At 56.6% G+C, this 12,236-nt stretch overlaps 1 protein-coding gene across 1 annotated transcript in view; it reads left to right on the plus strand.

Annotated features, from left to right (window-relative positions):
- Positions 1-2,662, plus strand: part of LOC130026614 (polypeptide N-acetylgalactosaminyltransferase 12-like) — a 74,919-nt gene extending 72,257 nt beyond the window's left edge. The window contains exons 11-12 of the mRNA XM_056117451.1: positions 2,170-2,259; positions 2,609-2,662. Coding sequence (XP_055973426.1) covers positions 2,170-2,259; positions 2,609-2,662 — 144 coding nt within the window. The remainder of the gene's footprint in view (positions 1-2,169; positions 2,260-2,608) is intronic.
- The last annotated feature ends 9,574 nt before the right edge of the window (positions 2,663-12,236 follow it).

The raw sequence follows: 12,236 nt of genomic DNA on the forward strand, positions 1-12,236 counted from the left end.
CTTTATAAAAACAAAATAAAAATTTGCAAAAAAGTCAGCAAAATATAAAGCATGAAAAGAGAACAGAAAAATCAAAGATACACCAATCTAATGCTTTTTTTTTTAAAAACAAAAAAGGCAATGGCGTCTAAGCTACAAAGAGAGCTCTCAGAATGGGAAAAATTATTTACCCAATACCTACCTGATGAAAGGCTAATATCCAAGTTATATAGCACATTGGTAGAACTTTAAAAAAAATATCTCCCAACCCCATCAAACAAATACAGAGAGGAATAATGAACAGAAACTTACGCCAAGAAGAAATTCAAGGGCTGGAGCGATAGTACAGTGGTAGGTTGTTGCTTTGCACGTGGCTGATCTGGGTTTGATCCCCGCCATCCTACGGGCTACACCCGCCTTGGAACCCCAAGTGTTCTGTGAGAACCAGAAGGCAGTGCCCTTCCTAAAGACTACCATGCACACCCCATACTCCCTCTCACCTAGAGGTGGAAGTCACACCCAGATCCAAGACAGACCTGAGCCAACAACCCGTCAAAGACAAATTGTGTTGGCAGAAGATCAGACAGACTGTGATGCCCGTGAGGTAAGGAGGCTGCAGACACCCATCCCAGGGCACAATGTGACCTGCCTGAAAGTGATGTGTTCCCCCCAAGAGTCAGAAATGGTTCAACAGAATTCTTACTCACCTGTAGTTCCGTCTTTTACCTACCCTGTCAAAATCATATTCCTCTACCCCAACCTTGTCTTTCTTCCCTCTTCCTTCCCGCCCTTCCCCTCTTCCCCCCTCCTCCTTCCTGCCCCCTCCCTACTCCCCTCCTCTGCCCTTTCCCATTGAGGAATGGGGCTATGGGGCTATGAGTCTATGGGGCTACACAAAGCAATTGCAGACGTGCCCCCATGGCAGGGATGCTGCGTACTAGGAGTGGCGAGATGACCCAAACAGAACAACATTGAGACTCGTACTCTGCAAGTAAAGAAGTTACACAGTCTCCAAGGAAGCTCAGCTAGAGAAGAGGGCACCAAATCAAGGGTGCTGGGAGGATCCTCCCAGGGTGGGAGAAGCATGCTGAAAGTAGACTATAGACCAAACATGACTACCACTCAGTGCCTCTCTTGCAAACCACAGCACCCAAATGGAGAAAGAGAACAAGGGGGAATCCCCTGCCATAGAGGTAGGGTGGGAAAGGAGGGGGAAGGGAGGTGGGAGGGATGCTGGGACCCGTGGTGGTGGAGGATGGGCGCTGGTGGAGGATGGGTACTTGATCATTGTCTGACTGAAACTCAAGCAAAAAATTTATAAGTCTACAACTGTACCTCATTGTGTTTCACTAATAAAAAAATAATAAAAAAATTCTTGAATAAAAAAATAGTTACACAGACTCCAACACATCCATATGTGCAGGAACAAACTCAAAACATAAAATAAAGAACCAGTAAAAAATCCAAAGAAATAAATTTCAATATTTAATATGAAAATTAAGTGATCATGGGGTCTCACCATGTTTCGCGCTTGTCCCTATCCCTCCCCGAGCGCACCCCTCCCCCCCAGCCTTTCCAGAGGGATTCAGGGCTTCTTTATTATGATCTTGACCCAGATGCCACTCAGGTTGGAAACTGTTCCTGAGCTGTTCAGTGGTTCTGAGCAAGAGATGTAATCCACTGCTTCTTGCAAGTCAGAGGATGGGGTCCCATCTGATAGGCAGAAAGGCTAGGGAATTAATCTAGAGTTGCAAAAGTTAGATGTGGGTTTTCACATCATAATCCCAGGGACTGTGCCATCTGGGCAATTGGTAGCCACTGGGGCCCTTTGTTAGTCATCAGTGTCACCCCTGAATGGGGACCTGGAGGTAGGTAGATTGTTTACCTCGGTGGCACAGCGAGAGATCAGAGCCCCCTGCCTCAGAGACAGGTATACCCAGACCTCTGCCAATGGCCCCATCCTGGGTCAGGGCACCTCAAACCTGGTGCCCTTTCTCAAGCACTAAGAGGATCAACCTCTGTGCCTCTGGGCCCTACTGCTGATTTGAAAGTGGTTTTTTTTTTGGGTTATTTTTCTTTTTTTCACTTCTCAATGCTCATTCTTCCAGGAGGTCTGGTGCCGAGCCTCAACCAAGAGCTGGAGCAGAGCCTCTGAGGCTCTCTTTCAGTCCTCTTGGCTTCTGACACTAGGACCGAATCATCTACAGACTACAGGATGGTGCATTCCAGGGCTCCAACAAGGATTTCCTTAAGTCCAGAGGCAGGGTCTTCCTGAAGAAGGTGGCCGAGTTTTTGAATTCTTGGGCAATGGGTCCACAGTAACTGAGGTTTCCTCCTGTCTCTGGATCCTTTGGCCCAAAGGCAAACAGGGGTCTGCTTCCTGGAACAATTTCCAAAGGGGGAAACACATCTGTTGAGGTTCAGGCCGGTCAATCATTGGGCACTAGAGGAAAACAGACTCAAGAGAGTGGAAGGGCTGGGTACCACAAGGTGACCAGCAGGAGCGACCACACTGACTCGACGCAGGTCATGACTTCTCAACTGAGGCCAATGGGTTGCTCCCAGTTGAGCTGCATCCCACCACTATTCCTGCCTCCCAGACCTGCGCAGTATCTTTCCCTATCCCTAGCCACACCTCACGGGCTACCAGACATTGCGGCTGTCTCTGGAGGCTCACTCTTAGCATGAATTTACCAGCAGAGGGGCATGATACTGCCATTAGAGGGCGCCTGGAGAGGGTATTTTCCAAAGGGGGAATCCACAGTGTCCAGGTGGACATTTATTTGCTCTTCTAGCTCTGTCGGGAGATCGAACGCCAATAAGATACTAAAGTGGGGAACAGGGAGAGTCTTGTTTTCCATATGGAACCCCCAGCATCTGCTGAGACCATGGATTCTCGGGCCCAACCAAAGGAGGGAAGGGCTGCACCTCCGATACCTTCATCGAACTCTGCTTCCTATGTTGCCCTGTCTTGAGGTCATGGGGCGACCGTTTCCACGAGACTTTTCTTGGGAGTGTAGGTACCAACTCCTGCTCCCCAGGGTAGCCTGTCTGAAATTAGCCTGCGAGAAATGTGGGTAGAGGTGCACTCTCCTCTACAGCAGGGCTCAGGAGATCCTAGTATCAGGACTTGAACAGGGCTGGGCCGCATCAAGGCAAGCACCTTCACCCCTGCAATATCCCTGGGGCCCATTCTTGAAAATTCTGAAAGTGCTGGGGAGTGGAAGCCTCGGGTTCCACGGGGCTGTCTCCCTGGGCACTGTGCCGTACAGAAGGGGGAGTGAGGCATCTTTAAGGGAGCCCAACTCTACAGGAAGGAGATTTAGGTGGGAAGCAGCTGAAAAAAAAAAATACCGCTTGGAGCAGGGCATTAGTCCAGCAGATAAAGTGATTGTCTTGGACACTGCTGATGTTGGATCAATGGGCCCCCCTAGTTCCACTAGGTATGGTCCCTGAGCTAAGTCAGGAGTAAAGCCTGAGCATGTCTGGGTGTGGTGCTAACACCCAAAGAAAAGTGCTGCAAGCAGACAGGGCCGGCCTTTTCCCAGTGCCCTAAGGAAGGATTGCTCAAGTTCTTAGAGGCCATAAGAGGGATTTCCCTGCTAGTGGGAAGGGGTGAGGGAGGGAAAGGGGGTGACAGCACTGGCCCTCCACTTGTGACTCTGCCTGAGCAGTGACAGTCCACTTGGACATTCCACAGTGGCCTGACTCAGGCCAGGACTTGGCTGCTGCTTTGACACAAAAGTGTCCTGAAAATGTGTGTCAGGGTCCTAAGGAGGGAGAAGCCCCCAATGGGGGTCAGGAGGCAGGACACCCTGGGGGTCGGAACCAGGCTGACTCTGCCCCCGAGCTCTCCACCTCCCTTGGTTGGGTGAGAGCCTGGGGCTGACCCGCAGTCTATCCAGTTTCAGTCAATCTAAGGGCACTGAAGTGGAGGCGAACACAGTGGAGATCATAAAGCCCGAGGAGCTGGAGGTGGTAACAGTCAAGAAGGACAAGCTGGTAGTGTGGGCAAGACTGTGTATCTGGAGGCAGAAATGTCCCCGAACACTGGGCAATGGGGATGTGGGGGGCAGAAATGTCCCCCAATAATAGACACTAGTGGTCTGGGAGGCAAAAAAAGGCCCCAAGCAGTAGGCACCAGTGACATGGGGTGCAGATGTTTCCCCTAACAATAGACAGCATGGTTCCGAGGACAGAAATGTTCACAATTACTCGGCACCAGGAATGAGCAGAGCTGAAATTTCCTCCAAAAAAAAAAAACACTAGGGATGTTGGGGAAAATTGTTTTCCAAACTAGACACAGGAGCTCTGGGGTAAGAAATATCCCACAACAGAGAACAGAGCTCAGATAGGAGACATGTCCTCCAACACTACACAATAAGGAGTCCCAGGAGCAGAAATACTCACCCCCATAGAAATAGTCCAAAGAGTAGCAATAATAAATGACCACCTCCCCACCCCCACCTTAGACTATATCCCAGGAGAGAGGAGTGGAGAATGCCTCTCACCCCTGCTTTCCCACCTAAATGTTCAGATATGTCCGGTTTGTGGGCTGTCCTTGCATGGTCCAGGGCATTTTCCCCTTTTTGAGTTAAAATTCTGTCCAGAAGGCCAGAGAGAAGTCTCAGGAGACTCAGTACAGGCTTGGGATGCATGAGGTCAAGAACGTTCCCTGGCACCACAGGGTCTCCTGATCACAAGGGCTGGAGCAAATAGAGATCCCCACAAACCCCAAACCTCTCAGGTATGTACACAGGCCATGAGGGTCAATGAAGCAGTACTTGGAAAGATCTCAGTGCTTAGAGGAAACACTCATTCAGAGCATCTGATTTTCAAAACGGCTCTTGGTTACAACCATCTCCCCTTCCTTGGACCAGGGAAAATGAGGCAACACTCAAACCTTTGGTTCATGGGCTACAGACCAAGCAAAAGTCTGAGCCGAGAGCTCCCCGTCCTCCAGTGCACTTTTTCTATTCTGGCAAAGGAAGTCCTGAAAAGGATGGAGGCTGGAACAGTCAGCAACTGAGTTCTAGGCACTACCTGGGACAGTTTCGGGGATCATGAATTGGTGGCAGAGGAGAGAGAGGGGAGAGGGCTGAATCAGTCTCCCTGACAGCCACTGTCCTGTTTCCAAGATTGTTTCTACAAATGGATGCATCTCAGCCTGTGTGGGTGTGTGGCATTGGGTGTGTGGGTTCTGCTAGGGAACGGCTCATGCTTCTTGATGAAGCATGAGCTGTCCTGTGGGGGTCTCACCATGGATCAGAACCTGAAGTGACATGCCCATGCCATGGTGCCTGTTGCGTCTACACCCCCTCTGCAGTGCCCACCGGGAAGAGCCCCTACCTTGCCCCCAATGCTTCCTGGGGGCCAGGCCCCTTAGTGGCCATATCATGCCTCAGGAAAAGAACCTGCAAACCTCCAGGTATTTCCCAAACGTCTCAAGGACTGGATGGACTTTCTCTGCCCAAAGCCTAACCCCAGTGTGGAACCCTTCACTGCCCACAGGGTCCCCAGACAGCACAAGCCCACAGTGACCCTATACCCCACCATCAGAGATGGATTTGATTCTCAGACCAGCGAAAGTGAGAGGGGGAGATGTCAGAGCTACAGGAGGCAGCCGCAGACCACTGGGGCCTGAATGTGCTCAGGGCAGGGAGGACAGGGGCACTCTGGGGTGCCATAGTGGGCACGGGCGATATGGGGGAGTTGGGGTTCCTTTCAGGCTGCAGGACTCGTGAGGGCAGCGTGGCCAGGCTGAGTGGCCAGGTCTGGTGTCCAGCTCCCAGTGGGTTGGACTGAATCTCAGAGAAAGGGGCAGAGCTGGGATAGGGAGGTTCTGTGGGGTCATTAAGAGCCCTCCAGGGCTCAGAAAGGGAAGTCTCTGTGCAACATGGGGAACTGGTCAGGGACTGACTGGGTCTGCGGGCTCAAAAGCCCCACAAAGTGGCTGCTGCGAGTCTGGGAAGAAGCAGAGACAGAACAGAGAGAACGTGGACACCGGATAAGGCGGGAGCAAGAACTCTGTGGGCCTGAGGAGAGGAGAGAGGAAGGGCAGGGAGGGCAGGGGCTCCAAGGAGAGAAAGGAGAGGGGCCTGGGGAGTGAGGGGCGGTGGGGACAGCCACCAGGACAGCCCCTCTGCCAGGCTCGCTGGGCTCCCACAGCAGCAGCCAGGCCAGACCTAGGGGTGCTCAGGGGCGAATCCTGGCAGCTGCAGCCCAGCCTGGGCATGGGGGGACGTGATCTCTGGGAATGAGAACGTCGTGGACTGAGCTACGGGAGACCGAAAGGGTCAGTGCTCCTGGCCCACCGTGGGGCCCACAGAGTTCCAAGCCACCATCGTCGGTAGGGGGCAGTGCCCGAGGGTCCGGGTGGGGGTGGGGAGGCCCGTCAGGCCCACCAGGGCAGAGGCTGGTGCAGCCTTCATTGTGAGGTTACCCCTGGGAGCTCTAGATTTCTCCCTGGCCAATGGGGTTGCAGCCCCGAGGCCACGCCCCCTTCCCTGCCTATAAAAAAGCTCGTGGCCCCGCCCCTCGGGGACCCTCTCTCAAGGATGCTTGAGGGAGAAGTGGCCCCATCACACCTTCCCCCTGTTGACCCTTCGAGGGGTCATCTAGGGGTCACCTCCAGATGGTGACCCTTCCACGGATCATCTATGGGTCACCTCTAGGTGTCATCTCTAGGAGATCGTTGGAAATTCGCAGAGCGCAACGGACGGTAAGAAAAGGTCCTGCGTTGGCCCTGCACTGGTCAGTGTATGGCCCCGAGGCCACAGGATCAAGCCTGGGCCCAATTCCAGCAAGTCTTCCGGCAGTTTTGTCCCCAGCAGCCTCTGTCCTCGTCAGGGTCTCCGGGACTCTGGGATGGGAGTCCCCAGAGAGCCCCTCCGGAAAGAACAGAATTTTAAAACATCAACTGTATCTTATAAAGGCGGAAGATTGCTTGGCAGAGCGTCATCTTTTAGGGGAGAGTGATTTGGGCTGGTACACAGCACCAGGAGCTTGAAGCCTGTGATGTCTGAGGATTGCAAGGCGGGGAGTACTGACTTCGAGTGTTCAGGGAGGGGCCCTGTGAATGGGGCACTGTGACAGGGGAGAAAGGCTGGGAGCAGGAGCTGGGCGAGTCTCCCCGTCCCTCCGCACCTGTGTCCTGCTCTTCAGGCAGCCAGAGGAGATGGGGTCAGCTCTCCACTCCCCAGAATGTTACGACCCTGAAAATGCAGAGAGGTCTAGGGCCGGGACATAGAACGCTTGTTTCTAGTTGTCCCTCGTGTCCCTGCCAGCACTGCCAGGAGGGCTCCAGTGGGTCCAAAGCAGGAAATAATCTACTTAGCAAGGGGCCCGAAGCAGCAGATGGCGGTGAGAAATGAGCAGCCCCCGAGATGAGCAGGAGGAACCAAGAGTCGGGGATGTGGACCATGAAGTTTGGGTGGGGTTGAAGGTCTGGGGTCCTTGACTGTCTGCTTCCTCTCAGGTTTACCGGCCTCTGGGTGCCCCTGAAACAGCCACATCGTTGACAACATTTCCAAGGACAGTTGGAGGCAGGAGGTTCCAGGAACAACGGGTGAACCCGGAGAACAACTGCGGATGCGAGTGGGGGCTGAGGGGACTGAGCTGGGGTGAGAGAAGCGGGCACAGTGCCGCCTGGAGTCTGAGGGCTCTGGGGTGGCTGGCCGGGAGCCCGGCCAGGCTCGAGTTGTGTCTCTGTAACAGTGGAAGGGGTCTGGGTAACATTCCCCAGTCTTGGAGCTGAGCGAGTCTCCTATCATCTCCAATTATCACCTATCATTAAAACTTGTCTTCACTGCGAGCCCACTAAAAGTTGCCGAACACGAAGAGTTTTGAGAGAGGGTGCAGGGGTTTGCTGGCCATCAGCTCCCCTCCACCCTGGGGTATTCTTGGGGCATAACCATTCAGTCTTCTGGGCTGTGACTTTCCTGGTCTGTGAAATGGGCTGGTGAGACCCCCTGTGAGGCCAAGAGCCTGCCTTGGGTGATGGCAGGAAGGACAGGTCAGAATGCCCTAACTGAGGGCTGTGGTGACACTGACTGGCCCACACTACACAGAGGGGTCTGGAGTTGGCAGTTGCCAGGTAGGAGTTAGGGTCTGAGGCAGAGGGAGACCCAACTCATAGGCTCTGGGACAAAGACGCCATGGGGGCCTGTGGCTGAGGGTCTGAGCCCTGCATCTCCTGGCTGGGAAGTAGTCGGCCCTCCTGCCTGTCCTCACAGACACTGTCCTACCTCCCACAGATGCCGGTGCACGACGAAAAGGTGCAGTGCCAGTGGCTTCCCGGGGGAATTTTCTGCTGGTACCTGGAAATGCACATAGCTGCCGACAAGAGCACCTGGATGCCCGCAGTCACCTGGGCTCCAAGGAGGAGCAGCTGTACCAGCGGATGCTGCGGCAAAAACAGCCCGTAGACCAGCTGCTGCAGGTGCCACCAAGGCAGCAGGCCCTGCTGGAGGCCGCCATCAGGGAGCTGAGGGAGACCAGGTGAGAGAGGGGCCACGGGCTCTGGGGCAGGAAGGCCCTAGACCTGCCTCCTCAGCTAGTGCCTTCACCCCAGGTGCTCTTCTGTGGGACTCAGCAGCAGAAACAGCAGCTGCAGAACCTGGTAAAATGAAAAGGAGTCCCGGAAAAGGGTGAGTGACAGGGAGAAGCCCCTGTGGGTCAGAGGGCGGGGCTACTGGGGAGGGGAGCCAGGCGGCCCCACCCCCAGTCCCCCACCTCCCTTCCTTGGTTGAGACCCTTATGCTGCCCCACATCCCATCCACTCCAAAGGGATTGGCGTGGAGACGAACAACACACAGGTGCTCCTGGACACAAAACGTGAGGAGCTGGAGGCCACAGGCAAGGAGGAGGCACAGGAGGCCAGGCAGGAGGAGTGCCAGAGTCCAGAAGCTGGAGGAGTCAGTCAAGTCCCAGGGGGCAGGGACCATGGCCTGTGTGAGATCCAGAGACGCTCCTGTTGCTGTCCTTAAGGAAGAGGAGTCCACCCACATCGGACCCAGGTCCTGTAATGACCCGCCGAAAATCCAGAAAACGCAGCTGGTCAGCAAGAACTGCACTGGCAGCCTGACACCCCGCTGACACCTCGATTTTATTGCACCGACGCACGCTGCCGCTCTCACCCAATTGATCTAGCCCAGACCCGTCCTCCCCACGCCACCGGAGTTCTACCTTCTCCCTTGGCCCTTTGCTCTTCTCCCTCCACTAGCACCAGGGATATCCCTCACTGCAAGACCAGGGATCAGGGCAAAGCCACAACTATTCTCCATCTCAAGAAACGGGAGATCAGGGGGACACTAAAGTCTCCATCCACTAGACCCCGAGATGTGGGGTAAGAAATGTCCCCACCCCAAGGCACCCCAGGGATCAGGGGGCACAGTTTCCCCCTCCACTAGACCCCAGGAAATGGGGGTGCCAGAGATGCCCCCCCACTAGACGCCAGGGAAAGGGGGGGCCAGAGATTCCCCCCCCCACTAGAGGGAAAGGATCAAAGGGGGGCCAGAGATGCCCCCCAGCACTAGATGCCAGGGATGGGGGGGCCAGAGATTTCCCCCCCCACTAGAGGGCAAGGATCAAGGGGGGGCCAGAGATGCCCCCCCACTAGACGCCAGGGATCGGGGGGTGCCAGAGATTCCCCCCCCCACTAGAGAGCAAGGATCAAGGGGGGGCCAGAGATGCCCCCCCACCACTAGACGCCAGGGATTGGGGGGGCCAGAGATTCCCCCCCACTAGAGGGCAAGGATCAAGGGGGGGCCAGAGATGCCCCCCCACCACTAGACACCAGGGATTGGGGGGGCCAGATATTCCCCCCCCACTAGAGGGCAAGGATCAAGGGGGGGCCAGAGATGCCCCCCCACTAGACGCCAGGGATCGGGGGGGCCAGAGATTCCCCCCCCACTAGAGGGCAAGGATCAAGGGGGGCCAGAGATGCCCCCCCACTAGACGCCAGGGATCGGGGGGGGCCAGAGATTCCCCCCTCACTAGAGGGCAAGGATCAAGGGGGGCCAGAGATGCCCCCCCACCACTAGACGCCAGGGATTGGGGGGGCCAGAGATTCCCCCCCACTAGAGGGCAAGGATCAAGGGTGGGCCAGAGATGCCCCCCCACCACTAGACACCAGGGATTGGGGGGGCCAGAGATTCCCCCCCACTAGAGGGCAAGGATCAAGGGGGGGCCAGAGATGTCCCCCCCACTAGACGCCAGGGATCGGGGGGGGGCAGAGATTCCTCCCCCACTAGAGGGCAAGGATCAAGGGGGGGCCAGAGATGCCCCCCCACCACTAGACGCCAGGGATTGGGGGGGCCATAGATTTCCCCCCCCCACTAGAGGGCAAGGATCAAGGGGGGACCAGAGATGCCCCCCCACTAGACGCCAGGGATCAGGGGGGGCAGAGATTTCCCCCCCCACTAGAGGGCAAGGATCAAGGGGGGGCCAGAGATGCCCCCCCACTAGACGCCAGGGATCGGGGGGGGCCAGAGATTCCTCCCCCACTAGAGGGCAAGGATCAAGGGTGGGCCAGAGATGCCCCCCCACCACTAGACGCCAGGGATCGGGGGGGGCCAGAGACTCCCCCCCCCACTAGAGGGCAAGGATCAAGGGGGGCCAGAGATTCCCCCCCCACTAGAGGGCAAGGATCAAGGGGGGGCCAGAGATGCCCCCCCACCACTAGACACCAGGGATCGCGGGGGGCCAGAGACTCCCCCCTGCACTAGAGGGCAAGGATCAAGGGGGGCCATAGATTCCCCCCCCACTAGAGGGCAAGGATCAAGGGGGGACCAGAGATGCCCCCCCACCACTAGACACCAGGGATCGGGGGGGGGGCAGAGACTCCCCCCCCCACTAGAGGGCAAGGATCAAGGGGGGCCAGAGATTCCCCCCCCACTAGAGGGCAAGGATCAAGGGGGGGCCATAGATTCCCCCCCCACTAGAGGGCAAGGATCAAGGGGGGGCCATAGATTCCCCCCCCCACTAGAGGGCAAGGATCAAGGGGGGGCCAGAGATGCCCCCCCACCACTAGACACCAGGGATCGGGGGGGGCCAGAGACTCCCCCCCCACTAGAGGGCAAGGATCAAGGGGGGCCAGAGATTCCCCCCCCACTAGAGGGCAAGGATCAAGGGGGTGCCAGAGATGCCCCCCCACCACTAGACACCAGGGATCGGGGGGGCCAGAGATGCCCCCCCCACTAGACACCAGGTATGGGGGGTCCAGTGATGCCTCCGCACCACTAGACACCAGGGATCGGCGGGGCCAGAGATGCCCCCCCACCACTAGACGCCAGGGGTCGGGGGGCCAGTGATGCCTCCCCACCACTAGACGCCAGGGATCGGGGGGGCCAGAGATGCCTCCCCACCACTAGACGCCTGGGATCGGGGGGGCCAGAGATGCCCCCCACCACTAGACGCCAGGATCGGGGGGTGCCGATGTGTCCCCCCACACTAGACCCCAGGTATTGGAGGGGCCGAGATGTCCCCCTCCACAAGATCGGAGGGATCAGGATGGCAGTTATATCCCGCCAGCACTAGCAAACAATGATTTGGAGGTCAGAAGTTACAACTCAGCTCTCCCCTCCCCATTGTGGGGTCCTGTTTCTGCGCATGACAGCCCTGAAGTTGGCCGCTGGTACCATACAGTGACCGGATTCTACACACTCTTTGGGGCTGTTTGGGGACTTTGTATTGCTGGCTGAGAAGAGGGGAAGGAGGAAGGCGGGCTTTCTCCCTGACTGTCACTGTCTGATTTTCACGATTGTTGCAATAAATGGATCTATCCCAGGCCTGTGTGGGTGTGTGTGTCACTGGGCGGGGCAGGTCTGGCCAGTAGTTGACAATTGCTTCTAGATTGTGGGAAGCCTCGGCCATGTCACCATGCCAAGACGCGTCACCTGCCTGCCCCTGTGTGAAGCCTGTCAATGACCCCAGGAGAGTCCACCCCAAGGGTTGAAGGTCTCAATCACGGATGCGTCCCCAGGAGGGAGGGCAGGATGCAGCACCCAGAGCCCTGCCTTCCACTGCAGCACCTCCATGGCCTCCCCTGCCCCTGGTGCCCGTTTCCCCATTCCCCTCTGCAGTGGCACCAGGGACAGACCCCACTTTGCCCCCTAGTGGCCACATCAGGTTTCTCAGGATGGCCCTCCCCTTGATCATCCATTTGCTCCAGCAGGCCCAGTAATGTCTCCATTGGAGACTGTTGTTAGTGTGTTTGGCATATCGAATACGTCATGGGGAGCTTGCCAGGCTCTGCC

This window comes from Sorex fumeus, unplaced genomic scaffold (genome assembly GCF_029834395.1).
Source record: "Sorex fumeus unplaced genomic scaffold, SorFum_2.1 ptg000034l, whole genome shotgun sequence".
NCBI lineage: Eukaryota > Metazoa > Chordata > Mammalia > Eulipotyphla > Soricidae > Sorex > Sorex fumeus.